The sequence below is a fragment of the Strix aluco genome, chromosome 1 (assembly GCF_031877795.1).
Source record: "Strix aluco isolate bStrAlu1 chromosome 1, bStrAlu1.hap1, whole genome shotgun sequence".
Classification (NCBI taxonomy): domain Eukaryota; kingdom Metazoa; phylum Chordata; class Aves; order Strigiformes; family Strigidae; genus Strix; species Strix aluco.
Window position 1 is genome coordinate 164,081,834 of NC_133931.1, and position 18,292 is coordinate 164,100,125.

The 18,292-nt window shown below is 37.9% G+C and overlaps 1 protein-coding gene across 20 annotated transcripts in view; it reads left to right on the forward strand.

Moving 5' to 3' along the window:
* Positions 1-18,292, forward strand: part of GOLGA4 (golgin A4) — a 79,240-nt gene that overhangs the window by 53,508 nt on the left and 7,440 nt on the right. For all 20 annotated transcript variants that reach the window (XM_074843665.1, XM_074843636.1, XM_074843626.1 and 17 more), the window contains 8 exons: positions 74-4,365; positions 5,086-5,207; positions 6,254-6,384; positions 8,492-8,605; positions 12,027-12,047; positions 12,230-12,298; positions 12,872-12,947; positions 15,258-15,361. In XM_074843665.1, coding sequence (XP_074699766.1) covers positions 74-4,365; positions 5,086-5,207; positions 6,254-6,384; positions 8,492-8,605; positions 12,027-12,047; positions 12,230-12,298; positions 12,872-12,947; positions 15,258-15,361 — 4,929 coding nt within the window. The remainder of the gene's footprint in view (positions 1-73; positions 4,366-5,085; positions 5,208-6,253; positions 6,385-8,491; positions 8,606-12,026; positions 12,048-12,229; positions 12,299-12,871; positions 12,948-15,257; positions 15,362-18,292) is intronic.

Here is an 18,292-nt window from a genome sequence, read left to right on the forward strand (position 1 = left end):
GTGAGATTTTTTAAAATTTTATCTTGTTACCTTTTGAGTATTGATATTCTTTTAAAACTGTATTTTCTAACAGAGGGTTCTTGAACTGGAAAGCTCTCTTGCAAAGTATTCGCAAGATGACAGAAAGCAATCAGAGGAATTAAGTACTCTGATGGAGTCTGGAAAAAAGCAGCACACTAAGGAAATAAATTGTATGGTTGAAAAACACAAGAATAAACTGGAAAACATGAAAGAGCAGCAGGAAAAGCTTTGGACAGAAAAACTTCAAATCTTAAAGCAACAACAAGTAACTGAAATAGAAAAAATGAGAGAGAAACAACAACAAGAGATAGCTACAATTTTGAAAGAGAAAGAAACAGTTTTCCGTGCACACATAGAAGAGATGAATGAAAAAACATTAGAAAAACTTGATGCGAAACAAACAGAATTAGAAGCCCTGTCTTCTGAGCTATCAGAAGCACTAAAAATACGTCATGATTTAGAACAAGAGCTCTCTGCATTGAATAGTAAAGTGTGTGAAGCAGAGCAAGAATTGGAAGGAAAGTTGGAAGAAGAGAGGAAAAGGCACAAAGAAGAGGTTGAAATTATGTTAAAAGAGCATGAAATGTCTATTCAAGGAGTTGAGAAGGTACTCACAGAGGAGCTCAACCAACTCAGGCAGTCATTGGAGGAGAAGGACAGACATTTGGAGGAACTAAAAGCACATGAACAGAAATTGAAGGAATCTTCAGAAAGATCTGAAGCTGAATTTCTACAAGTGTCTGCAAAGCTAGAGGAGCTTTCAGAGTCTCATCGGAGTACATCTAATGAGCAAGCAAAGATTTATGAAGAGGAATTAGCAAAGCTGCAGCAAAAGCTGACAGATCTTGAAGGTGAAAAATTGCAACTTAGTGAGCAGCTAGAAAGAACTGAATCCCAGCTGAATGATGTCAAGAATGAGTTAGAGGCATACATCTCTCAGGTACATGACCTGAAGCAGCATTTGCAAGAGCAAAGGAATGAAAATACACAGAAAGAAACCTCTCTAACACAACAATATGAATGTCAGCTGAAGGATCTACAAAGAGAGGCTGATGATACAAAGAGAATTCTAAGTGAGAAGGAAAATGAAATTGAACACATGAAGTTACATAACAAGCAAGTGGAAGAGCTTAAACAGAAACTGTTAGCCACAGAGGAGAGAATGAGTGCTCTACAAGAAGAATATGAAAGTAAGCTGAAACGTCAGGATAACAAAATGGAGAAAATTAAACAGAAATCAAAAGATATGCAGGAAACTTTCAAAAAGAATCTTGCTGAGCAGGAAGCTAAGCTAAAAAAAGAGCTTGAAAACAAGCAATTGGAGTTCAGTCAGAAAGAGAGCGAATTCAATGCTAAAATGTTGGAAATGGCACATGCCAGCTCAGCTGGAATCAACGATGCTGTGTCAAAACTAGAATCTAATCAGAAAGAGCAACTGGAGAGTCTTGCTGAGGCTCATAGAAGGGAGTTGGAAGAAATTACCCAAAGTTGGGAAAAGAAACTCCATCAGCAGGTTGAAGAGCTCCAGGAAAAGCATGAAATGGAACTGCAAGAGAAAGAGCAGGAAGTTGGAGACCTGAAACAGAAACTTGCCACCTTCAGCGCTGAGGAGGAGAGCACCAGAGCAGAAATAACCCACCTGAAGGAAGAACAGGTGAAAAGGGAGGAGTCCCTGAAGGAATTGCAAGAACAACTAAGGCAGTCAGTGGCTAAGGTGACTGCTTTGTCAGATAAGGAAAGTGACCTGAAAACACAGTTGAAAAAATTGGAAGGTGATCTTAATCAGTCCCTGAAAGAGCAGTCAGGACTTCAGGAACAGCTCAGTGAACAGAAAGCAGTTGAAGAAAAGGACAAAGCCAAAATTACCGAGCTGGCTGATACACTGAAAACACTTGAAGAGAAACTCCAAGATGTGCAGTCTTCTCAGTATAAAGATCATGAAAATTATGAGAAAAAAATAGAGGCAATTCAGCTAAAAGAAGCTGAGTTTAAAAGGCTGTCAGGAGAACTTTTAGCCCAGTTAGATGCTTGCTGGAAGAACGCTGAAGCTTTATTGCAAACAAAAATCAATGAATTAATTGAAAAATGTAGTGAAAAAATCGGCATAGTAACATGCAAGATTGCAGATTGCAAGCGCCGAACTGCAGAAGTTAAAGAAGCAGTATTAATTAAAACGAGTAAGATTCCTGAACTAGAAGCTCAACTTAGAGAAGTAACAGAGCATCATTCTGCTGTGAGTACTTCTTTGCAAAAGTCAATGCAACAGCTGCAAGAGAAGGACAATTTAATTACGTCCATGAGAGCTGACATTGAAGGACTTGTAACAGAAAAGGAACAGTTGCAAAAAGAGGGAGGGCACCAGCAGCAAGCAGCATCAGAAAAAGAAACTTGTATAACACAGCTGAGGAAAGAATTATCTGAAAATATCAATGCTGTCACCTCAATGAGGGAGGAACTCCAGGAAAAAGTATCCGAGATCTCTGCTCTCAACAAAACAATTAGTGACCTTAATGTTAGACTTGAAAGCATGATAAGTTTAACGGAAAAGGAAGCAGCCATGTCTCTGTTAAGCAAGCAACATGAAGAGGATCGGTTGCAGTTGTTAAACCAGGTACAGGAGTTATCGGCCAGAGTTGAGACGCTGAGTCAAGAAAAAGCATCAGCTCTTCAGCAAGTAGATCATTGCACGGCCAAGCTGTCCGAGTGGAAGGTGAAAGCACAAACCAGGTTTACACAAAATCATGATACTATTAAAGATTTGCAGAGCAAACTTGAATTAAGCAATACTGAAGCCAATAAAAAAGGTGAAGAGCTAAATAAACTGAAGGAGCAGCTAGCTAAAGAAAGCAAGAATCTCGATAGTTTGAAAAGTGAATTGGAACAAAAGCAAAACAGGAGGGAAAAACAAGAAAGTGAGTTAACTGCAAAGTTAAAAAAACAAGCAGCAAGAATTGCTGAACTAGAAGAACACGTTGCTCAGAAAACTTCAGAAAATGATTCCTTGATGGAGAAACTTAAAAAGTCTAATGAACAAAAAGACACAGAGCAAAAAGAGATAGCTTGGCAACTCCAGCAGGCAGAGAGGGTGGCTTTTGAAAAGGACAATAGATTTAAGGAGGCTGAAGAAAAAGTGCTTAATCTTGAGAAGCAAATAGGTTCACTGAAAACTGAATTTGAAGCAAAGGAGAGGGAATTTGTTCAAATGAAGTCGGGGATACTTAAAAGCAAAGAGGAAGAGCTGAAAGAATTAGAAGAGAGATTGAATGCAGAGAACAACACTAAGCTGGCGGATCTAAAAAAGAAGGCAGAGCTAAAAATCGGTTCTATTAAAAGGCAATTGATGTCTCAGATGGAAGAAAAGGAAGAGCAATTTAAGCAAGATAGAGAAAATCAGTTAAGAGACTTGGAACAAAAAGTGCAGGAGAGAGAGGCCAAAATTGAGTCCTTAGAAGAAAAAATAAAGTCAACAAGAGATTCCACAGAGTTAGAGAAAGAAATGTTGCAAAAAGTAGAGAGTGTAAAAGCTGCCGTAGAACAAGAAAAAAATAACATGCTTGAGAGCATCCAACAGACATACAAAGAGAAAATGCACGTGTTGCAGAAGGGCTTAACTGAAAAAGATGAACTGTTGCAGAAGTATGAAAAGGAGCAACAAGAGAGTAATGACTCTCGTCTAGAACTGCAAACCAAACAGGAAGAGCTCCTTAAAAAACTAGAATGTGTTGAGAAGAGCCATCAGGAGGAGCAGAGTAAGGCTGAAAGCCTCAGGAAAGAACTTGAGGAGCAAACCAAAAAATACTCATTGTTAGCAGATGAGCTTGCTTGTTGCAGTGGTGATTTAGCAAGCAGTAGGAAAGAATTAAGAGCTAAAGAACAAAACCATCTTGATATGGAGAATGTAATTGGAGATTTCCAGAAAAAAATGCAGGAAAAGGAGGCAGTCAGTCAATCTTTAGAACAGAAGATAAAAGAGTTGGAAAATAATCTAGTGAAGGAAAATGAAGTACATAAGACTGAGATGGAAGATACGAGTTCGAGATATGAAGAAAAGCTAAAAGCTTTACAGCAACAGTTGGATGAAAGAAATGACAGTCTGAAAGCTTTTGAGAAAAATGTTGAAGAAAAGGCTAAATCTGGTTTGGAGCTGCAGAAATTATTAGGTGATATGCAGAACCAGCAGAAGGATTTGCAGACTAAACTGGAAGAGACTGAAAGGGAGAAACAGAAACTATGCAAAGAAGTGAATAATCTTCAAAAAGACTTGCGTACTCTGCGAAAGGAACATCAGCAAGAGCTTGACATAGTAAAGAAGGAGACCTTAGAAGAAATGGAGCAGAGAATCAGGTAAATTATTTGTTCCTGGTCTTGTTACTATTTCTTTGCTTTAACCACTAAAATCTCAAGAATCCTTTTTTTAAGCTCAATTTCTAACAGTGAAATAATGACTGTTATTTTTCTATCATTTTTCTAAATAGACTTAGAGAAACAGCAAGAAAAATGCTACTTGAAAGTAGCACTTCATGAACACATAAGCCACTATTTGAATCATCAGTTGAAAAAGTGTTTATCTTTTGGCAAAGTAATTCCACTTTGATTTGTTTTAGTGATAGTTGTTTTCAGCATTGCCAGAACATAAAATATAGTTCTTTTTTCCTCAGATGGGAAATAAAGTTTATTAAAACTTAGTATTGAGAGGTTCATGTTCAAATGATATCAAGAAACGTTCGTAATGTTTCTCAAGCAAGGAATTCCCTAAAAATTCTGCTTTTACATGGCATGTTCTTTACTTCCAGTTCTTCATCTTCCTCAGGAAAAACTCCGTATCTTTTAGAAGGGTTCAGTTCTGGGTTGTTTTTTAAATTAAACACCTACACCTTCCAGGTGAATTCAATAGGAGGGGAACAAAAAGCCTCCCCAAATCCCACAGAATTCATATAATTCAAAACCATCCCATTCTAAAAATAGTTTTGGAGAAATTCCCAGATCTCCTACCTTGCTAAACTGTTCTCACGCTCTCTTCAAATATTTTATTTTCTCACTGTATTTTTTGACATTTTTGTACAGATGTGAACAAGAAGACATTGAGTTAAAGCACAACTCCACCTTAAAGCAGTTAATGAGAGAGTTCAATACTCAGCTGGCTCAAAAAGAAAGAGAATTGGAAACAGCAGTAAAAGAGGCGATCAGTGAGTGAAATACTAATATAACTGTAATCAGTAAAATAGCCAGAAAACCAAATCATCAGATGTTTTGGGGAAGGGGTTTTACCTGGGACTGATAGAGACAACATGTGTTTTACGGCTGCCTAAAGAACTTGCGGAAAAAACTTTTCTTGGTCAGGAACTAACACATAAATTTTAATTGTAGCACAAATAGGAAAATGCATATGTAGCTGTTCTTCCTTACCCTGCAGGATGGATCTTTGATCTAGCACTCTGTTTGCATCTGTCACAGCAAGAGTTACCTGTGGTAGCCATAGGTACCTATCTTTATCATATGTACAAAATAAAAAAAGGACAGTAATGTTTTAGAGGTGAAAGCACATTGGTAATTTTCATTGCAATACTACTTTGACTTCAGCAGTACAAACCTTTAATGCTCCATTGTTGAATATATGGCACTGAAGGGTGCCTTTTAGAGAAACTTAAATCTATCTGGGAATCAGAATTGTGTTTTCTTAACTGTGTCTTACAGACTTCATTCACTGTAACTACTCACAGGTGCCAACTGGATATGTCTGATCACTATACCATACGGTTATAATACAGTACAGCAAATTACAGCTTCTCTGTCCCTGTTTTTCCACCATAGTGTAAGTTGGAGGTTGGAGAAGTGAGCAGAAAGTATCTCTTGACTCTGCAGTTACTAGAAGTACCCTTATAAGTGAGGAATTTCTGAAGATTTGCAGATGTTTCAATCACTTCCAATTAATTCTCTAGATAGAGTAAGAGATAGAATTAGTTGATAAATATTGGTTGTGTTCTTAACTTTTAGAGAAAAGTTCCAGCATCAGGTAGTAAAAATTGCTCTGGATACCAAACTGCAGACAACTTCATATATACATTAGGATCAAGTTACATAGTTATCACTGACAGTGTGGAAAAATGAATTTTTTTGTCAAGTTTTCCTTATGCCTTCTTCAATTGTCTTCAAGCTTTTTGTAATACTGTTGTGACATAATTTAACAAAATAAATGTGGGGTTTTTTTTATATTGCCTGACTTTTTTTATAGGTAAAGCCCAGGAGGTAGAAACTGAATTGATAGAAAATCATCACATAGAGACAACTCAGTTGCATAAGAAAATTGCTGATAAAGACGATGATCTAAAAAGAACTGTGAAAAAATATGAAGAAATCCTTGAGGTATCTTTCTGAAAAGTTATATGATTATATACATTTTAAAATCACCTTCCTCTCTTTTCATTGCACAGCTAGATAGAGAAACTATAATTCTTTCTAGTAAATATCTTACTGCTTGGATTATGCTTGATATGGGTGGTGACCTAGCTTGCAATTAAAACGTTTGTTTCTCTGTTTTATGAACATGAAACACTAAAAATTAAGCTCCAGCTCTGATTACTTAATAAATGTTATATGGTTAGGTCCTTGTGTCCTTGAACAGTTTGTGTTCCAGATGGAAAAGAGGGAAGTGAGTGAGTTAAATTTTAAGCTTTACTGGAGTTGTGGTGGTGGTGTTTCTTTTAAGGATTTAAATACGGTGTGTATAGGTCAGCCTCCCTCCCTAGCTCCTTTCTCTGATGCTCTGTCCAGATAGGCACCATAGCCCTTAAAGTAAGGTTCTGTTCTATGTGGGATGCAGTCTGTTTGCATAGTTTTTATGCTAATAAAGCTTTCATTTTTACTTCTAAGCGAACAGTTTGTCTGCTTGATATTTGCAGATAAACATAGTTTTGCTCCAGTAACATTTCAACCAGGAGTTAGCAGCGAACTTCGTTCTAAAGATACTATTGTAAGATTCTATGGTTCTTGATGTAAAAAACCTCAAAAAATCCCCAAAACAACCACCACCATCACCCCCCAAAAAACACCCCAAATTAGAGAAAATAGAAGCAGCTGAGTATGCCAGGTATTGAGGATTTTTAACTAGAGGTCTATAACCATCTATTAAAAAATCTTAGAAAAGATTAATTGTTGATGTATTTTTGAGGGCATAGAAAAATCATGTGAAATGAGTGAAAAATAATGCTCTTTGGAGGCCATGATATTTGAGCAAGGTTTTTATTGAAGGTGGATATTCTTAAAACTTCTAGGCTGTAAAGCTTGCTCAGGTACTGTGACTTCCCATTCACTGGTGTTTTGGGGGTGGGGTTTGCTTGTTGTTTGTGGTGGTTTTTGGGTTGAGGGGCTGCATAGGGGAGGGTGTTTTATTCTTAAGTAGGGTGCAAGGAAAACCTTAAAAAGTGACCTTACAGGGAAATAAATCTTTTTTTTTAACTTATGGCATACCCTAAATCTATTAAGCCTGGGCTGGCTTTCCAGTTCTGCACTTACTTTTCCAGTGAATATTCTGTATCACTGTAGTTTGTAATCCTGAGATTTTGAATAGAGCAGAATTTTGATCAGCAGTTCTGTTCTTGATAACAGTTGATTAATTGTACAAATTTGATGTGAAGTACTGCTGCATAGCAGAGGGGTCAGCTCAGTGCCCTGAGTGGTTAGCATGAGTGAAACTAAAGTTTTAGTTTAGTTCCGCTGTGGAGACACACACTCTGAATTGGAGTGCTGTTTTGTAAGTTCCCTAACATGTTATCTCACAGAAAGGCCGGAGAGGACACAGTTTTTTAGAAATACTTCTTTTTGCAAAGTGCCATATAGGCGGATTAACTTCCTAGGGTTGAGGTCATTGTATTTTTCTCCTGTAAATGTACCATTCACACTGTCATAAATGAGACAGGAAAAGTTCATTTCCTCCCTACCAGTCTTGCCACTGCTTCTTTCCTTCACGAAGCAGAGTGCCCTCCAAACCTAGTCGTTGTTGCTGAAAATGTGCTTAAAACTGCTTGAGGAACATGTCTGTGAGAGTGAGTGAGGAAAAGATTTAAGTCCTTGTCACCTCCAGAGTATAGGAGGTAACTGTATCATCATGTGTCCCTTTCATGAAGGTTATAATAAGCAAGCACAATCTTTCCAGTAATACACTTACTGGATTATACTCGAATGCTGTTTTAGTGTCTAATAGAAATAGCTCTTTTTTTTTTTTTGTAATTTTCAAAAAACTAACTCTAATCCTAACTACGTAATCTTGTCAAAGGCCTGCAAAATCTTTCCAAGCTCCTATGTTTCTTTCTTGCTCTTTTCTGTAGTCCTGTAGTGTAACTAGCCTTTATACTGAATTTCAAGCATATTCTTTTCTGTGTATAGCATAACTCTTTTGTTGCTTTCTGTCCATTGTAGTTAAGGTTTTGAGTGGCTAGTTGTTTAAGTAATTTTTTTTTCCTGTATTTTGAAGGCTCGTGAAGAAGAGATGACAGCAAAAGTTCGTGAGCTGCAGGCACAGCTAGAAGACTTGAAGAAGGAATACAAACAAAGGATGGCAGAACAACAACATTGGAACAGTGAAAAAGTGAGCTGGCACTAACATTTATTTTTATATCTTAAAATATGGAATGCTTAGTCTTCATAAAACTCTGTAGTTTGCTCTTAATTGGATTTTATTTATATACCTGGCCTTTGCTTTCCCATACGCTTTCTATTCTTTCAGATGTTAACTTTTTCAAAAGTGAACCTCTTTAGAATCTGCAGTATTTGATACTACCTTTTTTAATGCTATGTTGAAAAGTCCAGTTATGTTTGATTATTAAGGTGGGGGGGTTTGCCCTCTACCTGTGATTTTTACGTTGATTTTACTGGAAGCCCTTTAGAAGGAAAGGAAATCACATTGGGTCATTTTTAGTGTGATTATTACTTTTTTCATTCAAATCCCAGAGGGCTCTGAAATAGTGCCTTGAATATATCAGTTATGGACAGAGAAGTCTTCACTGGAAGAAGACTACATGCTTTTGTCTTTTTGAGACCACATTTTACTTTGAGGAATTCTTTGAAAATATTACTAGTTTTTATTACACTGAGAAGAGGAAAAGTGTATGAGGTGTTGAGTCATTGATGAGACATCATGTTAACCTTATTTTTAAATTTTTCATTTTGACAACAGGCAGGAGTGGGGATACTAAATATATTTATTTGACACTACAAACTTACAGTAGAGATTACCTCACTGTCCTAATGTTTGTCCCTTCCACCTTGCACTTACTTACAACACCCTTTATATTACTTTAATGAACTATTCCATGACACGAGTGATGTTTTCATAACAGTAAAAGCAGAAATACTTGTATCAGACTGGTTTGTATTCTTAATCAACCCTTGTCCACCCACTGATGAGAATCTTACATCATCTTACTATCTGGAGGAAGATTTAAGAGACTCCTAAACCCTAAAACATTCTGAAGAGTATGAAGAGTACTTTATCTTTAGGGCTTCTTTGCTAACTGTTTCACTGCTTGCTTTGTTATAGAAGTATGCTATAAACACAGGCAGTCATTTAGCACATGCATCTTCGGGATCACATATTCACTAATAGGACATGAAAGTTATATCAAATCTATGTACCAGCAATGGTATTTCATGTATTTCTCAATTCTTCCCAGAAATGCATCACACAGATTTGCAGTGGTAGCATAGAGCTGTAAAAAATTTGAATATTGCAGATATTACATCTCTATGTCTGCTTACAATAAACAAAATAAATAAATAATTTTGCCTGTCCTTGGAACCTTGTCCACAGTTGTCCACTCCTTGGAGTTTCCATGGCAGACTTTGGAGAAACTCAAAGGAGTTGTTCCATCTGTGGCAGATATAAACCAGTTGGGAGAACTCCATTGCTAGTGAATAACTTTGTTTTAAAGAATAAATGATGTCTCATTTGGAGGGGGGGAAAATGAGGTTGTGTGGTAGTGCATCTACTTAAGTACAGTTAAAGCATCCAGGTTTGAAGTTCTTGCAGAGTAAGAATGAGATTTTTTGGTGAGTGTAAGGCAGTTAAATATCCATGATTTCGTTGGCATACAGGCATCAAGCTTTCTTGAGTAGTTCTGAGAATTCCAGCTGAACTCAAATTTAGCAAATTGTTCACAAGCTTTCTTTTGCATAGCTCTGATTTAACTGATATAAATTTCATATTTCATACTAATTGTAGTGCTGACTTCATCTCAAAACAGCATAACTTATTCCAGTAGTCAGATGCTACTGATTGTGCAGATAGCTCCTGGTGCATCTCTGGTCTGGTCAAAGCCCAAATATTTAGAGTGCTGTAAGTGGGCTTCTAGTTCTTGTTTTATCAGTATTTCAGGATTGGATTCTCACTCTTTGACACAGTCTGGTCTGGGATCAGGAGGTAGTTTTCTTTTTTCCTCCTTAGAAATTAAGAGTAGTTGTTCTTCTTAATTCTTACCTGTCTTAATTTGTCCATTGCTGGTCCTTGATATGTCTGTAGCAAACTAATTTTGCTATTACCTGGTGCAATAGCGTATATTTGCAACTCGTACAGCATTTGCAACATTACAGAGCTAGATGAGAAAATTGGATGGGGCCTGTGGACCTTGTCCACATACCTGAGCAGAAGTGTACCAATCCACATCTGGATTTTACACGTCCATTCAAATTAATTCTGTCATCTTATACTCGCTGTGGTATCTTTTGTCTCACCTTATTTCTTTTTTATTTTGTTGCTTTGTAACATTATTCTCTTTTGGTTTGGGTTTTTTTTCCTTCATCACTAGTAGTAAAACAGGTCAGAAGTCTTCCATTGACTGGAAGCAACTTCCTGTGGGCAGCTAATACACGTGTTGTGTAACGCTGGAGTCTCCCAAGTCACCGAAATTTGTCTTATAAAACCTCCTGTGTTGCTTCTTGTCAGCCTAGGCCAAACACCACACATGATGTATCCACTTTGACATGAATCATAACTATGTGATTGAACAATACTTGTTTGACTGTGATAAACAGTTGGCAAATACTTATGTCCTTAAGTGTTAGTGTAGGGATGTAAAAATATCATAAACTCTCTCTCTGCATGAGAAAATAAATGCCTGGTCAGATAGTTGAGCTCTTCAGAAGCAAGAATTGCACTTACAGGTTTGAGACCCATAGAGGAATGATTTTCCCCTATAGTCTGTTTGTGGACTGTAGGAAAACCCACAGGGTTTATGAACTTACAGAGATAGAGAATAGCTTTCCTTTTCAACACAAGTCCAAAGAGGCTCGGGAAGAAACAAGTGGGATATAGCCCTTCTCTGTTAAGGTTTAGGTTACCTTTAATAAAAAAAAAAAAAAAAAAAAAAAAAAGATTCACACACAAATTACTTGATGTTAAAATGATTTTTACAACCTTGAGTTATACCCATGACTACTAAAGCATTATTTTCCTTAGAGCTGGAACATTGGAAGATAGGAATTTCACCTTAGAATTGTTTCTGTACTCCATAAACATTGCTATCTTCACAAGATGTAGAGCTCATGAAGCTCTTCAGCTGAAGCTATTTTCAGATAAATGTTCACATTTCCAGATGCAACTTGGAGAATTAAGGAATAAGATAAAATACTGTGAATAGTATTCATAGTAGCTAGGGCTTTCTGGCATGTGCTTCATACTCATTCAGTTACCATTCATCTCCAATATGTATTTTGTAAAGATTTGGAATTACTGGGTTCTCAAAGTTATATTTATGATAATTGTCTTACAGAATCAAATGAGAGAATTTAAATATAATCTTTAGGTACTGTCAGTACAAATAAGTTAAACTCTATTTATGGGACTACTTATTTTTAAAGTATGTTTCATCATTTCCATTTTTATCAACTTCAGTTAGCACACTGTATCAGAACTAGATGATTAATATTTCTTTCTTTTTTTTACCTGTGTGCAGTACTCGATATACTCAGGTTTTTTCATACATTTTAATCTAATTTTGTTGTTGTTGTTCTAGGTCAAAATAACAGAACTTCAGGTAAGTCTCAAATTTTACTGATTTTACTCTCTAGATAATTCTGTTTCATAGCAAATTGAAAGCAGAAATACTGCTTATAAGTTTGTGTGTGTGTTAAAAGCAGAAAGAGGATTATTGAAAAGGTACCTGTGATATATCTTCAGGAGTTTTTTGATGGTTTCCATATGTGGCTGTTCTTTCAGGCACAGCTTGCACAGAAGACAACACTAGTCAATGATTCAAAACTGAAAGAGCAGGAGTTAAGAGAGCAGGTGAGGGTGCTATTCAAACCCGTAAGCAGTATTCTTGTTTGATACTTTGTGTTTGCAGTATTAAAAGGTTTGTTCTTTCCAAGTGATGATGTAGCACATCTCCACACAGGTACTATGGAAATAATACATAAAATAGTTTTGTCTCATACTTCCTCTCAGATCTCTGCACTTTTCAAAGTACTTCTCTATCCCCTGAGAATGCAAGTACCACGTGATTGTCTTACAGGTTAGCAAAACATTTGCTAACAATGGAACAATGCGCTTCATGAACACAATTCATGAATACAATTTTTGTCATGTTTTCTTTATGTATGCTTATGTGTATAGAATAGACACATGTATATATATATGTGAATACATATATATGCATAACATTTGCTATAGATACTCTTATGTGTATATATACACATGTACACACATTTCCTTAAGTAGTTTAGGGACAGTTTTTAATAACACAATTTTTAATGTATTTTGCTTTCATAGAAGGAGATGATGTTTAGCTGAAAACTTTCAGTTATGCTTATTTTAACTGCTTGTGAACACCATTCATCATTTTGACTGTTTTCTATTTAGATTCATGTACTGGAAGACCAGTTGAAAAATTATGAGAAGAATGTGTACGTCACCTCAGTTGGAACACCGTACGGAGGTGAGTACACTGTTTTCATCACAAGGAAGTTTTTCGTTTGTTTCAAAGATATGCTTTGGTTTAGACAATTTATTAAAATGTCAGTCTCTTTAAAACATTTGTATAATATTTTTATGTCATCTTATCCTTGTTTTGTCTTGTCTGTTACAGTAGAGCTGGTGTGTGATTTCAGATGAGCGAATCACACAGCATTTTGTTTGATGTTTGTTTTCATGTCATACAGTTAAAAAAGCTCTATATTGGAGTTCTTCAGTATTCTCCAGGGTGAGTGGTGTAAGCAGTGTCACTCAGAAGTGGGTAGGGAGGAATTATCCATTTGTCTTGGCTAATTAGATATACATTTTATGACTTTAAAACTCTTAACAATATAACTGCTGGATTTTATGGATCTTTCTTGAGTTATGTGTTTGGACATTTACTCTTCTTGTGATTAGAGTTCATTTGCAAGATGATCTGCTTTGACACAGTAATAAGTAAAATCCCATTTCCACTTGTAATCTTTATGATATGTGTCCTTGAAAGTGGTTTTGGAGCTGAAAAACCCCCTGGCATTTCAGGCAAATAACTATCTCCTCGTTACTCAACTCATGGTGAGCACGGGGAATAGAACAGAACAGTTACACTGTGCTATGCCGAGAGTTCTGCATGAGCAGCTCTGAGCCAGGTCTGAGGGGTCCCTCCAGGAGAGCAGCTCTCTGCAGAGCAGGTCCAGGCCCCCCCAGGAGACAGGGGCAGAGACGGGCACAGCTACAGCATCTCTCGGGCACGGACTGAAGGCCCCAGGCTGAGCTGAGACACGTCCCCTGGGCCCTTATCAGGAGATGGGGGGGTGGGGGGTCCCACAAGGCCGGTCCCAGCCACTGAGGCCTATGAGCACCCCCAGGACCCTGACAGAAGCAGACGTGCACTGCTCATGTGCTCTCCTGTAGGCACTGATGGTTGGCCACTTTGGAGACAGAGTGTTGGGCCAGATGGACCCCACCTCTGAGGGAGTGCTGCTGTTCTCAGCTTCTTTTGTTTCAGCTTTTTTTCCATGGGAAACAGGTCAGGCATTTCTAACAATGAGTACAGGGAGAAAAAAATATCCATGGGGAAATGAACAGGTATTGCTCACCTCAAAAGGATTTGCAACCATTTAGTTGAGGAGCAAGTCCTGCTTCAGACTGAGGGCTTCATCTTTGAGCCTCACTAGGGTCAAAACCTCGCTGTGGGGTTTTACCATCCTGAGGAAATGCAGTGAAACTGGATGAACATAGAAGACTTTCAAAAATGACACTTCACAATTTTCCTTTTGCAAATTTGTGCAGATGGTCCAATTATCTCAAGAGGATCCACAGCTCTCACCCCCATCAGAAGGTACAGGCCTGCCTCCCACAATGTGACAGAGCCAGTGCCTAGGCTGGGGCATGGTTATGGGTATTCAGGGCCTTCTGCTAGGGCAGGGCTGGGGATAAATTCATCAGGGATTTCCACGGCATGTAATGGCTGGGCAAGGAGGAGGTAGGAAGAAGCACAGCAGAGCACAGCCTAGTTCAGCTGGAAGGGATCTACAATGATCAGTCCAACGGCCTGACCAGTTCACTGTTAAGGCATTAAGGACATTGTCCAAATGCCTCTCAAACACTGACAGCCCTGGGGCATCGACCACCTCTCCAGGAAGCCTGTTCCAGGGTTTGACCTGCCTCTCAGTAGAGAAATGTTTCCTCGTGTCAAGTCCGAACCTCCCCCAACAACACAGCTTTGAGCCACTCCCATGCATCCTGGTGCTGGGTACCAGGGAGAAGAGCTCAGCACCTCCCTCTGCCCTTCCCCTCTCCAGGAAGCTGCAGAGAGCAGTGAGGTCGCCCCTCAGCCTCCTCCTCTCCAAACCAGACAAACCCAGAGCCCTCAGCCGCTCCTCACAGGACATGCCTGCAGTTCCTTCACCAGCTTTGGTGCCCTCCTCGTGACACATTCAAGTACCTTCACATCCTTTTTAAATGGTGGGGCCCAGAACCACAGACAATACTCATGGTGAGGCTGCACCAGCACTAAATACAGGGGGATAATCCCCTCTTTTGCCCGGCTGGTTACGCTGTGTTTGATGCACCCCAGGGTGCGGTTTGCCCTCTTGGCTGCCAGGGCACAACTGCTGACTCCTGACGAGCCTCCTGTCAACCGGCACCCCCAGACCCCTTCCTGTATTTGTTGTTACCCTATTCCAGGTGCAGAGTCGAGCATTTGTTTTTGTCCAGTTTCATGCCATTGGTGAAACTTGGATTCCTATGAGTGACTCTCAGTATAAATATTCTCTTATTTTTGTTTACACAGATGAAAACCTTCACCATACTGACGTTTCCCTCTTTGGGGAGCCTGCTGAGTTTGAATACTTGAGGAAGGTGCTTTTTGAATATATGATGGGTCGTGAGACAAAGGTATGGGAAGTTGTCTATGGTGACACGTGATTGAGGTTAGAATACAGTTTAACATCCTTGCTGTATGGATTTGAAGTACCGTGTGTTTGTGATTCAGTACATGCTGTTTATTACTGACACAGCATTCGATAGGCTTTCACATTTTTTTTTCCAAAGAGGCATGATCCATACCTTAATAACTTTGCCAGCATGCCGAGATGAGTGGCGGGGGGAGGGGAGTTGTCACATCTCTCACCAATGTACCTATGAAGACAAAAACCTTTATAGGCAGGTATGGTTCTATTAACACAAGTCCTGTTGTCATTCGAGTTTAACGTACTGTGAAAACTGGTATGCACAATATTAGCAAAAGTGCTCTTTTGATGTCATCTTGACACAAATATGGTAAGTAATAGTTGGATTAAATAATAGGTTTTTAATAGCTCCAAAGATGATGAAATATCTCTTTAATTGTTACTTAAAGATGTTTTATAGTGCTCCCACATCTGTATACCTTCTCTAGGTAGTATTAATTTACCCTTAAAAGTAGTGAAAAAAACTGCACAGTAGGCTGCTTATTGTATGCTGCAAGCCTGTGAAATCATTCCTAAGTTGGAATTTTACTAGCTTGTAACAATACTGATGCTTAGAGACTGACCAGGTTCAAAAGAAGTATGTCATAACACAAACATTTTCCTTGGACGATAAATGCTATGTGGATTAATTTTTTTCTAGTTGTTTTTTTTTTCTCCTCCCTGGTGTTCTTCCATTCTTTGTTGTCCTGCTCTCAACTTGGACTACTATTAAGCAGAGAGGTTTTATGTAGGTTTCTGTGTTAATTAGCTTTGTTCTCGTCGTGCTCTGTACAGAATAAAACTTGGTCTGTGCAGGACATCTTGACCTTACAGGATTCCTCTTTCTCTTTCTTTTTATCCCATTTTTCACTTTGATATTAATTCCTTTTTTATTAAAAATACAAATCCCTGATCAAAAAAACCCGGAATCACTCGTTCCCTTCTGTTCACAAGCTCATTGGATGGCTCTCCTACTTCAATAACAAACAACTGAAATCGTTAAAGAAAAATACATATGTTACTAAATTTTATGATTTTGAATTGTGAGGGACTTAGACAAGCGAAAATGCTAAAAAGCATGTCAGCAAATGTTTTGGCTTCAAGTTTTGAGACAGCTGCAGATGACTTGCAGATAGCTGATGCACATAGCAAACTTGCATTTAAGAAAACCTAATTTAAAACCTCTTTTTCACTCATTAAGGCTATTTCTTACTTCAAAACATTACTATACATGCCTCAAAACTTTGCATTATAAAATTGTGAGGGTTTTTTTGCCTTTTTAACAGTGATGTACTAAAGTTTGTAGTTGATTTCTTCAATTACAGCAACTAACAACAATCAGTGCTAAAGTAAATTGGCTTTAGGTCTTTATTCTGTCTTTCAATTGCTTTGATTAAAAGCTATATGAATAAATATATATAATAAATTTATGTATGTATGCATTTATATGTATGTATATGTTTGTAGACATATATGTATTTATTTGCCCTGGACATTACATTGTATTTAACAAGAAGACGCCATTACAACATTGCCTGCACACAGGCTCCTAAAAAAAGATGGATATTGAGAGGAGAAGAAATAAATCGGAAGAGATAGAGATCTGGTTCCTACAATAACTTGAGAAAGCATTGTTTGAAAGTTGGTATGATTGAAAGAGGAAGTATATTTAAACAACCAACCAGCAGAAATAATTTTCAAAGCACTACAGTTTTTAGCTTTGGCAAGTTAGATGTAGATAGGTAAGGGAAGGTGACAGAGTTCTTACAATAGAATGTGATTGTATTCTTCCCTGTTGTGTGTTCATACTAATTTGATTATCTCGTAGCAAATTTTAATTGAGGGTAAATATTCTGATGTATTGCAAGAAGGGAAGAATTTCTGGTATTGTCTAGTTCTCTATTATTAGTGGATCAAGATTGTAGAAATGCTGCCATATACTAATGGGAAATTAAAATTGAATGAAGACTAACGTTTTTACTAATTTAAATATGAAGATATTTTGGTCTCTTCACTTTTGCTTCAAAAAATACTTCCAAGCTGATTTCATCTGCTGGTTTTCTTTCAACTTCCTTTTTTGCTGGAAGATGCTGAGCTTAGTGTCTGCTCTCGTAGGGATTGTATTGCACAATCTTAAATTTACTGAACTGTGTCTTGAAAACTGGTTTCACCCAGCTACACTGACTGGACAATGTGATTGAGAAAATCTTTGAATACACAAAGTGTGTTAGTAAAGTATTAACATACTTTCCTCCCCGCCCCCCCCCCCCCCCCCCCCAGTCCTTGAGTTAAAAGGTCTGTATTGAGATTTACCTCTTCAGTACAGATACCTTTCTCTCAGCTTTTGTTTTCCTGAACCAAATGAGGCCGTTAATTTGCTCTTGTAAGATCACTCTGGTGGCCTTTTTCTGTACAGGGTCTCCTTTTACACTGCAGATATGTATGCCACGTCTCAAAGGTGTGAGCAGTGAAATTGGTGTTCTCTATAGACATTATTTCCTCCTTACTAAAAGGAATTCAAGGGAATCTGTACAAACTCTCTAGGATGGATTGCCATTTATGCAGCCTCGTAAGTGATCCTAGAATCATATTAAGTAGAGACATTAATGAATGCATTACTTGTGTTATAGTGCTGCAGACATAAGAGAAATATTGAAGGTTGATAGTGACTCAGTATCTCAGAGTCAGGAATTATGCTTATAACATGTAACCTTGCACATGTCTTTGCTGGGGGATTTTACTGTCTTGCCCTCCAGTCCAACTTTATTTTTTTGCCTCAACCTTGGCAGGGTATAAGAAATGAGATTGCCAGTTTTTTCTAAGCATGCACCTTGTTCAGAATATCTGAACCTGGAAATACGTGGCAGAAACCACTAGG